This window comes from Schistocerca serialis, chromosome 1 (genome assembly GCF_023864345.2).
Source record: "Schistocerca serialis cubense isolate TAMUIC-IGC-003099 chromosome 1, iqSchSeri2.2, whole genome shotgun sequence".
NCBI lineage: Eukaryota > Metazoa > Arthropoda > Insecta > Orthoptera > Acrididae > Schistocerca > Schistocerca serialis.
Genome location: NC_064638.1, coordinates 1,175,118,617 through 1,175,136,959, shown reverse-complemented (window position 1 = coordinate 1,175,136,959; position 18,343 = coordinate 1,175,118,617). Strand labels below are relative to the sequence as shown.

General features: G+C 43.1%; 1 protein-coding gene across 1 annotated transcript in view; it reads left to right on the top strand.

Moving 5' to 3' along the window:
* LOC126456353 (mite allergen Eur m 3-like) overlaps positions 1–18,343 on the top strand; it is a 185,893-nt gene that overhangs the window by 117,261 nt on the left and 50,289 nt on the right. Inside the window, exon 8 of the mRNA XM_050092110.1 lies at positions 10,478–10,563. Within this exon, the coding sequence (XP_049948067.1) occupies positions 10,478–10,563 (86 nt within the window). The remainder of the gene's footprint in view (positions 1–10,477; positions 10,564–18,343) is intronic.

The following is an 18,343-nucleotide window of genomic DNA, read 5'->3' as shown; positions in this document are numbered from 1 at the left end:
GTGCTGTTTCTTCGAATGCCTTCATAAAAAGACGTGTTGCAACAGTCGCCGAAACGTTGGAATTTTATAGTTGACAATGCTGCCTCAAACCCAGAAGAATTTTATTGACTGTGACAACGGCCGCGGAAGCCTACGTATACATCAGAAGCAGATTGTTTATGATAAGAACTGGATCAACTGAAAGCTGTGTTCAAGCAGAATGGTTATACCGACAATCAGATTCGTCGTTCTCCAGATTGGACCTTCGCGGGAACCAACAGAAGACACAAGAAAATCGGTGGCATTTCTACCTTTCGCGGGAAATAGGAAGAATTTTAAAGATATTTGATATTAAAAGTGTATTCCGTCCACCAGTTAAGACTAGAACTCTGCTGGGATCAGTGAAGGATGGTTTGGGTTTGAGGAAGCCAGGTGTCTACAGAATTCCCTGCGTTTGCAGGAAAGCCTATATTGGACAAACGGTTCGTAAGGTCCAGGATCGATGGGTGGAGCACAATCGCCGCATGCGTTTGTTTCAGCCAGAGAAATCTGGTCTTAATGAAGGACATAAAATGTTGTATGACGACACACAAGTAGTTTCCCTTGCGTAGCGTTATTGGAACTGTGTAGTGAAAGAAGCTATTGAAGTCCGGCTGTCTGACGATATCATAACAGAGGTACGGAGTATCCTTTAATTAAGAGTTGGAAACCTGTTTTGTTTGACATTAAAAGACAATGGTCTTTGTTTCGGTCTTCAAAAGCAGTCAATAGTGTTCGTTACCGATTTATCGTTTCCGCGAGTTTTCACCACAGGAGCGTTGTTGTGTCTTGCGCTACAGGACAGATATGTTCGCGCACGCGCGGTGGATCTACGGGCGGTGTATGCAGGAGCTGCCGCGGCGTGTTTGATTTCAGTTATGGCGAGATGTCAGCCAGGCGGACCGCCGAAATAATACTGACGTTAGGTTACGGCTGGAGCCCGACATCAATATCATTACCCTGTGCACTTCTAAGGTAATAATTAATAAAGTATTTTCATGTAATGGTTGTTTTCGTCTCATCGTTTTGGAGTGGAAATAACTGGGGAGTGGGAGGGGGGGGGGGGCAATGAGTTCTCTTGTACTACACAGTCCAAACTTAAACGCACCAGTGCAAGACCAGAGGCCTGCAAGTGAACTGCGTAGTCCTGCGGCGTCACCGACTGCAGGAAACCTCCCTGGCGAGAGGAGACGTTGACCTGGCCCCACCTGCTTATTGAGTCCGCAGGTAGGACCAATAGGTCAGAGCAGGCTGAATGTCAGGCAGAATGGGAGAGACCCCACACTGAGGAGGAAAATAACGGAGACCGATTTTCTCAAACGTAGACACTCGCTAAATTGTAGACTGCTGATCAATGTTCACTATAGAAGAGCTTAGTGAAACACTGATACTGAAGTAAAATTTAGGTCTTGACGCTGTCGCAGTTGTGAGAGTTTGTAGCTATTATAATTCTTAAATTAATTGCACGACACATGGGAATTCATGTTTTGGACGAATACTTTCTTGAAATTCCGTATGTCTCCGAATTGCGGTTTCTCAGAAGTCAAATTAAAGGTCAGTACTAAGTCCTGATCTAAATGAATTATTATTTATGTATGGACCGTGTTGGCTCACACAGTGTTTTCAGATCAATTTTCCTGATCTTCCGTATTCTCTACGCATTACTGTTTACGTATGGACCACTTTGAATCACACAGTGCTTTTAGATTAGTTTTCCTCATCTTCAATAGCGGTTTCATTCTCTATCCGTTTGCTGCATGCTTCCTTCACTCCACCTTGTTCCTGTTTATTATTTTATTTTTTTATTTTCTTTATTTTTTGCGACCTTGTTCTCAGACTATACTGCCCAACAGTTTACCTTCTGACTGGACAGTTTACTGTCTACTACTTCCACTCCTTCTATCTCGGTCTTTTTAACTTGTTGAATCCATGGTATATTCTTCAGAAAACAGTGGTGTGCGTAAAAGTGTACTGTGAGAAACACTAGTGATGCAGAACAACTAAAAGTTAGACCAAAATTATCTGTGTTTAAATCACAAAAACATCAACGATGTGCTACCAGAGGGCATTTCCCGATGTAAGCCTGAAATCAAGCGAAAATCACAACTACCGATGATGCTTCACCTCAATAAAGCGAAACGCGTCTGGTGAAAAATATCACGCATTTTTTAGTTGCAACGACTGAACAAAAATACTCTCAAGAACCATGGTATATTCATGTGATATAATGTCGTGTGTATACCTTGTTGTGGTCACTATTTCAAAATGGCGACAATGTTTCAGTCTTTTATTTTCTAACGTCTGAATCCAGGTTTAGTAACTTGTTACTGCTTAAGATTTCAGTCTGTATCCACCCTCCGTTTCCTCCTGGCCCAAGAGTTGTCCTCTTAATCCTTCGACCTTCCTTCAGGTTGTTTTCCAGACCGCTGTTTCTGTTGAGAATTGATGTTCCGCTTACATACAGAACTTCAAGTTTGGTCGCCGTGTTGTAGTGTCTAACCTTAGTATGTATAAACATACACTTCTTGTAGGCTTCACGTTTTCCCCCATACGCTCTCTTGAGTTTCTGCAGCCGATCATTCCGTGCTTCCTTCTCTAGTCCCATTGGTTCTACGATCTCACCGAAATAGTTGAAGTGTCTGAACGTCTTCATCTTCCCGTACTTCGTGTTTAATTTCTGAACGGTAAATTTGGTGCAAATGAACTCAGATCTGCAGGTCAGCCTTTCACCGCATTGTTTGAATTCCGTGAATTTACTGTGCGCTAGAATTACTAAATAGCCTGCGAAAGCTAAGCAGGCGATCTTCACCATTAGTCCGTCCGACTTGATCAGTCATCGAGAAATCTTGCTTTTGGATTCTTTTTCGCTTCCCCTAAGAACTTTGTTTTGGATGAGCAATGGAGACAGTTCAAATGGTTGGCGAAAATCGGTTTTAATTGCAAAGGATATTCGACTTGGTGTCTGTGAGTGCTTACTTTGAGTCTGGTCCTTGCCCCTTTAGGATGTCAAAAAGAGACAGTGAACCTGTATTGTTACAGTTATTATTATCTCAAAAAATTTATGTATTCTACTGTTATGGTAATTAGAATCAGAGCCCTATGTGCCACGTTAAATAACGGACTGACGGAATGTTATATTGCGCAGAGGGGCGGGATGTGGCAAAAACCAGCCGCAAAATCTGAAGCCCACCATCTCCTCCCGCTCCTCCTCTTCGACCCTCGTCATAAACGGACACTGGAACCGCATCTGTGAAGATGAATTCTTCTATGTTTGTCTTAGAGATCATAATAGCGTAATTCATCTTCACAATCTCTACGAAATCGATACAGTGTGCGACGCATAGGGGCGCACGCGCTTGCGTACGTGTGTGGGGGTGGGTGGGGGGGGGGGGGGAGGGATGCGTGAGGCGTGGGACACCATGCTGTAGTTCGTGTCACGAAAAGCAATACTTCCATACATCTAAACTATTACAGCAAAATATACAACAACTTTATGCCAATGTTCGTTGATAAAGGAGTCTTCAGCGCTTTTATAATATTAAATGACAAAATTCAACTACGAGACACTTTTATATACCTTTGTTTCTGACAATACGTGTTTCGGGCCCTCGTCAGATATCTTCAACACTATATCGTTTTTCTTCGAATTCACTTTGAACTTTGCAGCTACCTTTTATTCTGTAACTTTCCAGTTCATTTTCACGCATTTATGTGGGTAGCACAGATTTTCAGTTCCACCGATTCAGTGCAGCCACAAGGCGAATGGAACAGTGGGTTGCAGTCTGCCATGCTTTGTTGGCACAATTTATTTAACCTGTTGGAACCTGCTTGAATCTTCCAAATGATAATTTTAGTCTAAGAGCGGTTAAGGAATGTCCCCAAGACATTAGAGAAAAAAAGTAACATTTACTGTGGATAGTGAGATAAGAAGATATTTTTGCTGTTTTTCATTGATTCTGTCGTTTTTAAATGATGAGAAAGTTAGGTGAACCTGACTTGTATGTTCTGGAGCAAAAGATGTGTATTGATTTTATCGCAGATTGTTCAGTCCGAGAGCTGCCGCTATCACAAGAAATAGTTAAGAGAATGGAAAAGCTTATCAAAAGTTCTCTCTAACCATGAACTGCCCCCTACTCATCTTACTGAAATGTCCAAGTGAGGCCGGCCGAAGTGGCCGTGCGGTTAAAGGCACTGCAGTCTGGAACCGCAAGACCGCTACGGTCGCAGGTTCGAATCCTGCCTCGGGCATGGATGTTTGTGATGTCCTTAGGTTAGTTAGGTTTAACTAGTTCTAAGTTCTAGGGGACTAATGACCTCAGCAGTTGAGTCCCATAGTGCTCAGAGCCATTTGAACCATTTTGTCCAAGTGAAAACAGTTTTTGCAGAGAATTAAAGTCTCAACAGTAATTGGTCAGGCAAGCTATAATAAAATCAATCACGAATGAAGGAAGTGGAGATCGGTTTTTTTAACATTAGTTTCCATAGTATGTTTCCTTGTCGAAATAAATCTACCATTAAGAGGCGACCATGAAGTACTGGGAAATCCAGGTAATGGAAAGTTTTTAGGGCAGGTAGAATTAATGTCCAAGTTTGATCCTTTATTAAATGATCATATTAATTGTGTGGCTAAGCCTGGAAGGTTGCTTACTGACTTAAGGACATACGAAATGAAATCATTACCATAATTCCTGATGAGATTGTGTATGTCACTAAGGATACTATACTCAAAAATAAGTATTATTCAATAATATTGGACTGTACACCAGATTTAAGTCACAAGGAACAATTAAGCGTGGTTTTAAGAGTGGTAGACGTGTCTTCCAAACCAGTTGCAACTGAAGCATATTTTTTGATTTTTTGAAGTGAGTAATACCGCTGGAAAAGGTCTTACAGTAATGTTACTTCAGATACTACATAACCACAGCATATCGTTTGCGGAGTCTAGGACAATCTTATGACAACGGGAACAACATGAAGACCAAGAAGAGTGGTACTCACGCTCATATAATCGAAGAAAATCCAAGACCTCATTGTATCCCTTGCTGTGTTCATAGCTTGAACTTGGTTGTTAGTGACGCAGTTAAATCATTTATAATTGCACTATATTTTTTGGTGTAGTTCAAAGATTGTTCACATTATTTTCTGCCTGTGTAAAGCGCTGGGAAGCACTCAAAAACCACTTAGCCTGACTCTGAAACCACTGTGTTACACAAGATGGGAGGCCAGGAGTGAAAGCGTTCGGGTTGTAAGATCTGACCTTAATAACATAAGACTTGTATTAACGGAGTTAAAGAGCACATGCGAAAAATGATTCAATGTGTTTCACTGAAGTATCTTGTGCCTTGAAAGAAATGTCGGAATTTAAGTTTTCTTTGTATGCTGTGATATGCAATAATGTTATTTTCCACGTCAACAGAGCAGTTCAGCAAGAAGGTATACAATAACAGTCTACAATAAAATTAATAAAATCAACTCTTAGTGTTACTGAAGAATATATATCCAACAGTTTTGAAAAGGCTGAAAAAGAAGCAGAGGAACTGCTTACATCTTTAAGAAATGTTGCTGCCTTATCAGAATACACACCTGTAACTATTAAAATGCAATTTTCTTACCAAAGTAGAGATGAACTCATTACGGGGGAAGAGAAGGGTAAACTAGTTTTATGTTGTGGCAGACACCGCTGTTATGTCTTTGAAGGGAAGTTTTCAGCAGCTCAGTAACTGCTGTGTCGTGTTAAGTGTTAGTTTTGACATTACGAACTTAGAAACACAAAAATTCAGTCTCAACAGAGGGTGCAGAAGTCTTTTAGACGCTCTGAGACACCCTAAAATGCATTCAGGAGACATAAACTCGCAGAATCTAAAAAAAAAGAAGAAAAAAGAAATGCTTCCACAACATGTTTAGAAGTACTGCAGTGCGTCTTGGAAATGAATTCAGGATACGTTTTCCTAAACATAACAACTGCGTTAAGAATATTTTTGTGCACGCATGTGTCTGTAGCTTCTGCAGAATGTAGCCTTTCCAAGTTAAAAATAATTAAAAACTCAAGTCTTCAATGAGCAGCTAGCGGCTAAGCAGTGGAAATACATGAAGAAACTGGTGAAGATCTGTGCTGATGAAACAGCAAGAATAGTGAAGATTTAGATAATAATAATAATGAGGGTATGGCATTGGTGGCCGGGAGACCCCTCGCGGGGGGGTTCGGCCGCCGCTCCACAAGTTCTTTAACGCCACTACGGCGACTTGAGAGTGAACTAGGGTGAAAGACACACAACATCCAGTCATCTCGAGGCAGAGAAAATCCCTGACCCGCCGGGAATCGAACCCGGGACGCCGTGCGCGGGAAGCGAGAACGCTACCGCAAGACCACGAGCCGAGGACATGATTTAGATGAATAATTTTTAAAACAATATCTTTACAATTTAATAGACTTTTCCCCGTTTTACTTATCGTTACACAGAATCTATTAAATGTTATGCCTAATTTTGCATGGTTATAGCGGTTCATGTAAAAATTGTTCCTACCAAGTCAGCCGGGCTTCGCTCGCAACTATTGTGAACTGTTAGTAGTTATGGTCATCAGTGATAAAGCACCAGGAAAAGAAAAATTAAGAATAAATAAAAATACAATTTAACTTTATGACAACTCTCACTGGCTCCTTCTCTTGAATGTAAAAACAGAACAATGTTTCATGCACTCTGGAAACCGAATGTTGAAACAGCCGCTATTGCTTCGTAAAAAGTTAAAAATTACGACGAAACGCCCAGTTGTTACAGCCGCTGTAATATCTGCGGTAATCTGTGATTCCCTCAATTTATATGAAATACTATAAGTAAGTTTTTTAGTACATTTAAGAATATTCATATACTTACTTGCTGCTAAATTTTCGAGTTAAAGAAAACGGTATATTTACTTTTTTTTTCTTACTGTCAGAAACACCGAATAAATTTTTAGATTCATGTTTTTCCATTTGTATTTGGTATTCGTTTTAATTGCAGGCTCGTTCATTTTAAATGCTGATTAGCATATTTTTGGTGCATTTTCGTTGTTTTAATGTATATTTAGGGTATTTTTGTGCATATTTTAACCCAAAAGTGCTTACATTTAACACAGAAAAACCAAATGGCGACCTAGCCAGGGCAGCAGCACCATTTGTTTACATTAAAATAAAAGGATGAACAGAGATATTGTGAAATATGCACTATCCGGTATTCTTACAGCTGGAGGTTAACACGCTACTCTCCATAAATACTGAATGTGTTTTGGGCAATAAGCCCTAGCTTACCAGGCGAAGTCGTGGGTAAGCTCCTGGCCTGTCAGTACATACACGATTCAAACAATCCCCAGTTCGTGAATTTCATAAAAAAAAAAAAAATAAAAAAAAAACAGTCATATACGCTGAAGCGCCGAAGAAACTGGTTTAGGCATGCGTATTCAAATACAGATATATGTAAAAAAGCAGAATACGGCGCTGCGGTCGGCAACGCCTACATAAGACAACAAGTGTCTAGCGCAGTTGTTAGATCGGTTACTGCTGCTACAATGGTACTTATCAAGATTTATGTTAGTTTGAACGTGGTGTTATAGTCAGCACACGAGCGATGGGATACAATAGCTCTGAGGCAGCGATGAAGTGGGGATTTTCCCGTACACCATTTCACAAGTGTACCGTGAATATCAGGTATACGGTAAAACATCAAATCTCCGACATTGCTGCGCCCGGAAAAAGATTCTGCAAGAATCGGACTGAAGACATAAGTGCAACCCTTCTGCACATTGCTGCAGATTTCATTGCTGGGCCATCAGTAAGTGTCAACATGTGGACCTTTCTACGAAACATCGTCGATATGGGCTTTCGCAGCACAAGGCCCACTCGTGTACCTTTGATATGACCCAAAGCTTTACGCCTCACCTGGGCCCGCCAACATCGACATTGGACTGTTGATGACTCGAAACATGTTGCCTGGAAACGTTACGGGTGTCGAGAGAGTCCATGGACCCTGCATGCCAGCAGGGGACTGTTCAAGCCGGTGGAAGCTGTGCAATGGTGTGAGGACACGTAACCATCCTGTCTGATCGCCTGTATCCATTCACGTCCATTGTGCATTCCGACGGACTTAGGCAATTCCAGGAAGAGACTGCGACACCCCACACGTCCAGAATTGCTACAGAGTGGCTTCACGAACACTCTTCTGAGTTTAACACTTCCACTGGCCACCAAGCTCCCCAGTTATGAATGTTATTGAGCATAACTGGGATGCCTTGCACCGAGCTGTTCAGAAGAGATCTCCACCCATCGTACTCTTTCTGATTTATGGACAGCTCTGCTGTATTTATGGTGTCTCTTCGCTCCAGCACTACTTCAGACGTTAGTCGAGTCCATACCACGTCGCGTTGCGGCACTTCCGCGTGCCCGCGGGTGCCCTAACCGATATTAAGCAGGTGCACCAGTTCCTTTGGCTCTTCAGAGTCTTTCCTAAGATAAAACGTTTTGTTTGTAGTTGACTTAATAGGCATTTAATATTGGTATTTCGTGAATTTTATTCCGTCGTGTTGTCTATGTAAATGAGGTAGAATAAAATAACCATTTGCGCCAAAACAGTCTCGCTTATTTTGCGCGTGTAACAATTGCTCCAATAATGGAAAGACCAATTTCGTTTTATGTAGCAGACAGTGACAAAATAGACATAAATCGAGAAACCACACCACTCTTAGGTACTATTCGTATTAACAGCTTTTTCACTATGAGATGACATTTTGATTTTCCACGTAGCAAAACGTTTGACCAACTTTAATGAGGTAATAGATTCTTTCGCGGAAAGCTGTAGCAAGATAAGAGAGAAATAACCGCTGGGACCTAAGGATGGAAGAAATTTGTTCTGTCTTGCTTGTTTGTTGTCTTTACTGGTTTTATGTTTCCTATATTTAATTTTATGTTACGCAAAAGAGGAAATTATTAACTAATAGGCAATGAAGAGTGCAACTTTTCTCAAGATCTCTTATTCTTCCCGGTTACAATAATCCCAAGCAGCATTAATTGTGTGTTTTTCAAAAGGGGGGTAGGATGTCAAAACGGCCGACTGGGAGCAGGAGAGGCAGCACAGGACACTGTAATTTCCGCTGTCCTGAATATAGGTTAGATGGGATTCATGGCGGGTGGTCTGGGTGAGTAGATCATTCGCTCGAATTGTCCAGAATGTTCTTCAAACAAATCGTGAACAGCTGTGGCACAGTGACAGGCCGCATTGACATCCATAAAAATTACAGCATTGTTTGGGAACATAATGTCCGTGAATGGCTGAAAATGGTCTCCAGGTAGCCGAACATAAGCATTTCCTATCAATGACCGTTTCAGTTCGACCAGAGGAACCAGGCCATTCTTTGTAAACATAGTCCACACCATTAGGAGGATCACCAGCTTGCACTGTGCGTTGTTGACATCTTGGGTTCATGGTTTAGAGGGGTCTGTGCCACACTCGAATCCTATCATTAGCTCTTACCAACTGAAATCCGGACTCATGTGACTGAGCCGCGATTTTCCAGCTGTCTACGGTCCAGTTAATATAGTCACGAGCCCAGGAGAGGCGCTATAGGCGTTGTCGTGCTGTTAGCAAATCGCGTCGGTCGTCTGCTGCCGTAGCCCATTAACGGGAAACATCGCCGCGCCGTTCGTCCTATGCCCCACACTGATTTCCGCGGTTATTTCACTCAGGGTTGCTTGTCTGTTAGCACCGACAACTATATGCAAATGCGGCTGTCCTTGGTCGTTTTTTGTGCGTGTATGAGTTACACACCATGTACGATGTAGTATAAACTAACTTCATGCTCCCATGCGGTTATTAACGTGAAACTGCGTTATCCATGACGAGAAGTAATGTCTCAAATTTGGTACTCTTGGCACGCTCTTGTCACTGTGGATCGCGGAATATTGAATTCGTTAACCATTTTCGAAATGGAAGGTACGATGTGTCTGCTCCAAGTACCATACTGCATTCAGAGTCTGCTAATTATCCTCGTGCTGACATAATCACGTCGGGAACCTGTTCAAATGAATCACCTGAGTGCAAATGACAGATCCGTCACTGCACTGCCCTTTGTACCCTGTGTACGTGATACTACCGGCACCTATATAAGCGCACACGGCTACCCCATGACTTTCGTCACCTCATTGTAATGAGCGCACCATAGGCACTGAACAACGGTTTGGAAAATGTTTCATTAAAATGACCTGTGGACTGGTACCAGATATCTCATAGAGTGGAGAACTGGCAAAAGTCTCGGGGAATTTGTTTAAAAAGGAGTGTGTTAACGTCACACAGTTATCGGTCCACAGATGGACATTACTATAATACAGAAAAAATACCCATTCTGAGCAATGTAAGTTTGCCCCTGTGGTTGTCAATAACGCCTGCACGTTCACTGCATGAAGCGCAAATTGTAAAAGTACAACCTGTTGCAGGTGGCGCACTACTGCGGAAGCCTTCGGTACTAAAGGGACGTATAGTCAACGGCGTCGAAGCGGAACCAGGGGAGTTCCCTTATCAAGTGAGTACTGGTAACCAAACAGCCAGAAAATTGCTTTACAGTGTAGAATGTGAGTGTTAAAAAAAGGTAATTCATATTTTGCCCGTTATGTTTCCATTGCCAACAGAAATGGACGCTACTGCTAGTCATTTTGTTGCAATATGACTACCTAGTAACACTATTACTCATTATTGAATCTCTTATTTACTCAGAAAGGAGTAAGAAATGACTGAGGTATCTGCAGCTATACAGGGGGAACATAAATAAAACCGACAAACTGCAGGGACGGATTTCTAACTGGAAACGTGTCCGGAAATGTATCGTTGTTCCGGTAGATGACGCTGACGAACGAAAGATGTTCCGACCACGTGCCGTGTGTTCCTTGTATGTTGCAGGCTGTGTGACTGACCCAGCGTAGTGTAAGCGGCAGAATGTTTCTGTATTCGCGTCGGGAGCAAGCCGAGATTGAAACGGTCGAGAGGTAGCACGGCTATACCAATACAAGTACCCCCACACACACCAACTACGTCATACAACATTTAAAGCCAGTTTTGGGCGTTTGTGTGATTATGGGACCTTTCAGACAGACGGACGCGCAGGGAGGACCGTGTTCTACAGGATACTGAGACGAACCCTGGTGCAAGCCTCAAGCAAGAGGCCCAACAACTTGGTGTAAACCAAAGTACGATTATGTCTATCCTGCATGACAGCTGTGTATGAACGCGTGCAGTGCATCCCATGTAGACCACTTTGAACAGCTGTTGTGACGCGGATGCGATGCAGCTCTGTATCGTGTTCCGGGTCGATTTGTTGTTGTTGCACGCACACCGTCCATTTTCAGACACGTATCCTTAGGACAGTTTCTCCTCCATTTCCAGTCCCTGGATTTTTCGATTTTATTAATATCCACCCTGTATGTCTTTTACAGCAAGATCTCTTTGGAACTTCAAGATTGGGTGCCATGTTTGTACGCTCAGATGATGGAAAAACATAAGTACTTAGCAAAATAAATGGAAACCATTGGCAAAAACTTAGGTCCAATACATTCAAACATTGAAGAGAAAAAAGAATTCAAGGGACCAGGTATTTTTCCTTGCTGACAGATGTTTGTCACATAAATAGATTCAGAGAGAGAGCTCCTGTTGTCACTTTTCTGGATTTGTTGCAAATGCACTTCCAGAAATTGCCACCGGATAATGTAGTGCAAATCCCACAAAAGTTCGTCGATAAGACTGTTCGACACGTTTGGGTGGTGGTGGCTGCTGTTATCACTGCTGCAAGACGTGGCTAATGATAACCGCTCGGCCAGGAGCCAGGAGCAGGAAATACGCATGAGTGGGTATAAGACAATGATGTAGCCTTTCGCCCCTACTGTTCGATCAGTACATCGAGGAAGCAATGATGAAAATAAAAGAAAGGTTCAGGAGTGGAATTAAATTCAAGGTGAAAGGATATCAATGATACGATTCGCTATGACATTGCTATCCTGAGTGGAAGTGAAGAATAATTATATCATCTGCTCAACTGAATGAACAGTCTAATGAGAAGTAGTAGAAATGAGAACAGCGATAAGCTTAACATCAGGATTCATCATCATGAAGTAGATAAAGTTAAGGAATTCTGCTACCTAGGCGGTAAAATAATCAATGACGGACGGAGCAAAGAGGACATCAGAAGTAGACTAGAAATGGCAAAAAGTGCAGTCCTAGCCAAGAGAAGTCTGCTAATATCAAATATCGCCTTAATTCGAGGATTAAAAATGTCTGAGGATGTACGTCTACCACTGTATGGTAGTGAAACTTGGACTGCGGGGAAACCGGAACAGAAGCGAATCAGAGCATTTGTGATGTGGTGCTACAGACGAAAGTTGAAAATTAAGTGGTTTGATAAGGTAAGGAATGAAGAGATTCTGTGCAGAATCAGAAAGGAAAGAAATATGTGGAAAACACTGATAACGAGAAGGGACAGGATGACAGAACACCTGTTAAGACATGAGGCAATGACTTCCATGGTACTAGAGGGAGCTGTAGAGGGCAAAAACTGTAGAGGAAGACAGAGATTGGAAGACATCCAGCAAATAACTGAGGATGTAGGCTGCAAGTGCTTCTCTGAGATGAAGAGGTCGGCACAGGAGAGGAATTCGTGGCGGGCCGCATCAGACCAGTCAGAAGACTGATGACTAAAAAAAAATGTTATAGATACAGCAATAAGTAATAACACAGTAGTCAGTGCAGTTGAAGAAGAATGGACATATCAGAAAAGGGCAATCACAGAGGTTGGCAAGGAAAACATAGGTACAAAGATGAAACATGGGTAGCAGAAGAAATACGTACTTCAGCTGCTCGATGAAAAAAGGAAGTATAAAAATCTTCAGGGAAATTCAGGAATACAGAAATATAAGTGGGCAAAGAATGAAATAAATAGGAAGCGCAGTAAAGCTAAGATAAAATGGCTGCTTGAAAAATGTGAAGAAATCGAAAAAGAAATGATTGTCAAAATGGTTCAAATGGCTCTGAGCACTATGGGACTTAACGTCTGAGGTCATCAGTCCCCTAGAACTTAGAACTACTTAAACCTAACTAACCTAAGGACATCACACACATACATGCCCGAGGCAGGATTCGAACCTGCGACCGTAGCGGTCGCGCGGCTCCAGACTGTAGCGCCTAGAACCGCTCGGCCACCGCGGCCGGTAAATGATTGTCAGTAGGACTAACTCAGCATACAGGAAAGTCAAAACAACCCTCGGTGAAACTAAAAGCAAGGGTTGTAGCATTAAGAGTTCAATGGGAATTTCACTGTTAAATGCAGAGGACAGAGCGGATAGGTGGAAAAAGTAAATGTAAACCTTCTATGAGGGAGAAGATTTGTCTGATGATGTAGAAGATAGAAGAAGAAACAGGAGTCCATTTAGAACAGGCAGGCGATCCATATTAGAATTGGAATTTAAAAGATCTTTGGAAGACTTAAGATTAAATAAGGCAGAAGAGATAGATAACATTCTCTCAGAATTTCCAAAATCACTGGGGGAAGTGGCAATGAAACGATTATTCACGTTGGTATGTAGAATGTATGAGTCCGGCGATATACCATCTGACTTCCTGAAAAATATCATCCACACAATTCCGAGGACTCTAAGAGCTGACAAATACGATAATTGTCGCACAATCGCACAATCAACTTAACAGCTCAAGCATCCAAGTTGCTGACAACAATAATATACAGAAGAATGGGAAAGAAAATTAAGGCTGTGTTAGATGGCGATCGGTTTGGCTTTACGAAAGGCAAAGGCACTGGAGAGGCAATTCTAACGTTGCGGTTGATAATGGAAGTAAGTCTGAAACAAAAAAAGGGCACGTTGATAGGATCTATTGACCCAGAAGAAGCGTTTGACAGTGTCAAATGATGCAAGATATTCGAAATCCTGAGGAAACTAGGCATAAGCCATAGGGACAGACGTGTGATATACAATGTGTACAAGAGCCACGAGGGAATAGTAAGAGTGGACGACCAAGAACGAAGCTCTCGGATTGAAAAGGGCGTAAGGCAGGAATGTAATCTTTCGCCCCTACTGTTTATATTATACATGGAAGAAGCAATGATGGAAATAAAAGAAAGCAAGATGGAATTAAAATTCAAGGTGAAAATATACCAATGATACAATTCGGTGATGACATTGCTATCCTTACATGATCTGCTGAATGGAATGGACGGTCTAATGAGTGCATAATATGTATTGAGAGTAAATCGAAGAAAGACGAAAGTAATGAGTAGTAGCATAAATGGGAACAGCGGGAAATTTAATATCAGGGTTGGTGGTTGAAGTATTTGCGCTAGCAGAATAGAAATGCGAAAGACAACGTCCGAAAACAATTTATTGAACTCACCAAAACGAAACAATAATACAGTATCCAAAAGAACAACCGACTCGATCCCGACTGCTTATCGACACAAACGCAAAATAACAAATAACAATATTAATAGAAAAAGACTCGCCTTTTCACAGGGAGCGAACGCAAACAGTTCTACAACGTCCAGAGGTTCGTCGACTATACCAAAGAGATCGGCCAGCTAGAAGAGGCGTCTGGCCGGAGCTGCATCCTTCCGAGCGGTGCGTCTAACTGTCTTTTTCCGGCAGTGAGCCGCCTTATAAAGCCAGCTGGAGGATGTATCTGCCGGAACTATTTACAATCACGTGCCTGGCGTAGCGAAGTAGTCCCTAGGCTAGCTGCGACCTCTGGTAAAGCTATTCTGCAGGCTCTTCGAACCCAACACCTTCTCCAATCCCATCTTGACCGGTTCACCGCTTGGTGGAACCAGTGGTTGCTTAAGGTCAATCCTGCCAAATCCCAGGCGATCATAGTAGGCAAAACCACTCCTTCCTTCCGCCTCCTCGATTTCTACATCACCATCTATGGCCGTCCTATTGCCCTCACCTCCACCCTTAAGTACCTTGGTGTCACCCTTGACCGTCGCCTCTCCTGGACCCCCCACCTCCGGACGATCCAAGCCAAGACGCGCTCCCGCCTCTGTCTCCTCAAACTCCTCTCCAGCCGACCTTGGGGTCTGGACCCCTCTACCATCCTCCATACCTATAAATCCCTCATTCGCCCTATCCTTTGCTACGCCCACACTGCCTGGACCTCCACTCCCCCTACATTTTACAAATCCCTTCAGATCCTGGAACGCCATGCTCTTTACCTCGCCTATCGCATCCGTCTCCCCTCCCCCACGCGGATCCTGTACGACCTAATTCCCTTCCCCCACCTCCTCCTTTTCCTCGAACAGATACGGATCCTCTACACCTCCCGCAAGCTCGATCCTCCACACCCGCTGGTCTCTCCCATCCTCTCCCGCCCCCGTCCGCTGCCGCGCCTGTACTTCCATGTCCCACCTGCTCTCCATCTCTCCACTCTCCACACCCTCTCCCAAGGTGGCTTTCGCCAGCTCTCCCTCCCTGATGATGCCCTCCTCCCCTCCATCTAACCCTCCCACCAACTTTGATCCTCCCTCTTCCTGTGTTTGTTTCCTTTGGGCACCCTCTCTCCCTTCTCTCCCCTTTCCCTCCCTCCTCCCTTTCTCCCCACTCCTCCCCCGGGCTTCCCCTATCCCCGTCCCTCTACTCTTCCTCCCATCTCCTCTGCCATTGGCATCTTTGCTCTCCCCTCTCCCTCCCCCTCACCCCTCTTCCCCTCTTGGCAGGTCCCCGGACTCGCACACGTTACGTGGACTTTCGAGCGCCGGAGATCATCGCCATCAGTTTCTCGTGTGTGTGCCGTCGTGTTTGTGTTAGTGTTCACCGTCACACTCCTACGTTCACCTGTGCCATCGAATCATCAGTGTTTGTGCGCCGTGCCAACGTGTTTCAGTGTAATTTTCGTCGAGTGTGAACGGCTCCGTGTTTTGTATTTTTGTGTGTCTACTGTTTTTTACCCGTCACTCTACTTATTATGTATCTTCTTAATGTTTTTTCTCATTGGAAAATCGAAGGCTGAAGAGCAGCGTATGATGCTGCTGCCAACCTACCTATGTATCTGTACAGGTATGAAAATTACAATAAACGAACGGGCAGAAGTCCCTGGCGGTCGTTGGTGGAAACCTGATGGTGTGTTGTGTTGTGGACACCGGTAATTCTTTGTTTCGACAACACAGACGACGTAGGTTATCCTGGTGAATATACACCCTGTGATGCAGGCAACCCGTGATGGTTAACGTAAAGTGGGATGCCGATGCATTAGGCGCTACGATGACCAAAGTGTGCGGCTACAGCAGTGGTCAGGAAGTAGATGAAGTTAAGTAATTATGCTACCTAGGCAGTAGAATAACCAATGACGAACAGAGCGTGGAGGTCGTCAAAAAAGACTAACACTATCAAAAAGGGCAGTCCTGGCCTAGAGAAGTCCACTAGTATCAAACACTGGCCATAGTTTGAAGAAGAATTTCTGAGAATGTACACTTGGAGTACAGCATTGTATGCTATTGAAACTTGGACTGTGGGAAAACCGGAACAGAAGACAATCGAAGCATAAGAGATGTGGTGCTACAGACAAATGTTGAAAATTAGGCAGACTGATAAGGTAAGGGATGAGTAGGTTCTACGCTGAGTCGGAGAGGAAAGGAATATGTGGAAAACCATGACAATGAGAAGGGAGAGGATGATAGGACATCAGTTAAGACATGAGAGAATGACTTACATGGTACTAGAGGAAGTTGTAGAGGGTGAGAACTGTAGAGGAGGACAGAGACTGGAATAAATCCTGCAAATAACTGATAACTGAGGACGTAGGTTACAGGTGCTATTCAGTGTGAAGAGGTTGGCACTGGACAGGAACCGGTGGCGGGCTGCATCAGACCAGTTAGAAGATTGATGACTCAAATATATACAGGGTGGTCCATTGATAGTGACTGGGCCAAATATCTCACGAAATAGGCATCAAACGAAAAAACTACAAAGAACGAAACTCGTATAGCTTGAAGGGGGAAACCAGATGGCGCTATGGTTGGCCCTCTAGATGGCGCTGCCATAGGTCAAACGGATATCAACTGCGTTTTTTAAAATAGGAACCCCCATTTTTTTACATATTCGTGTAGTACGTAAAGAAATATGAATATTTTAGTTTGACCACTTTTTTCGCTTTGTGATAGATGATGCTGTAATAATCACAATCGTATAAGTAAGTGGTATCACGTAACATTCCCAGTGAAGACGATATTTGCTTCGTGATACATTATCCGTGTTAAAATGGACCGTTTACCAATAGCGGAAAAGATAGATATCGTGTTGATGTATGGCTATTGTGATCAAAATGTCCAACGGGCGTGTATTATGTACGCTGCTCGGTATCCTGGACGACATCATCCAAGTGTCCGACCCCTTCGCCGGATAGTTACGTTATTTAAGGAAACAGAAAGTGTACAGCCACATGTGAAACGTCAATCACGACCTGCAACAAATGATGATGACCAAGTAGGTGATTTAGCTGCTGTGGCGGCTAACCCGCACATCAGTAGCAGACAAATTACGTGAGAATCGGGAACCCCAAAAACGTCGGTGTTGAGAATGCTACATCAACATCTATTGCAACCGTACCATATTTCTATGACCAGGAATTGCATGGCGACGACTTTGAACGTTGTGTACAGTTCTGCCACGAAGCACAAGAGAAATTACGGGACGATGACAGATTTTTTGCACGCATTCTATTTAGCGACGACGTGTCATTCACCAACAGCGGTAACGTAAACCGGCATAATATGCACTATTGGGCAACGGAAAATCCACGATGGCTGCGACTAGTGGAACATTAGCGACCTTGACGGGTTAATGCATGGTGCGGCATTATGGGAGGAAGGATAATTGGTCCCCATTTTATCGATGGCAATCTAAATGGTGCAATGTATGCTGATTTCCTACGTAATGTTCTACCAATGTTACTACAAGATGTTTCACTGCATGACAGAATGGCGATGTACTTCGAACATGATGGATGTCCGGCACATAGCTCGCGTGCGGTTGAAGCGGTATTGAATAGCATATTTCATGACAGGTGGATTGTTCGTCCAAGAATTGAGGTTGACAGACATCATTTTGAGCATTTATTGCATTAATGTGGTATTTACAGGTAATCACGCTGTAACAGCATGCGTTCTCAGAAATGATAAGTTCACAAAGGTACATGTATCACATTGGAACGACCGAAATAAAATGTTCAGACGTTCCTACGTTCTGTTTTTTAATTTAAAAAACGTACCTGTTACCAATAGTTCGTCTAAAATTGTGGGCCATATGTTTGTGACTATC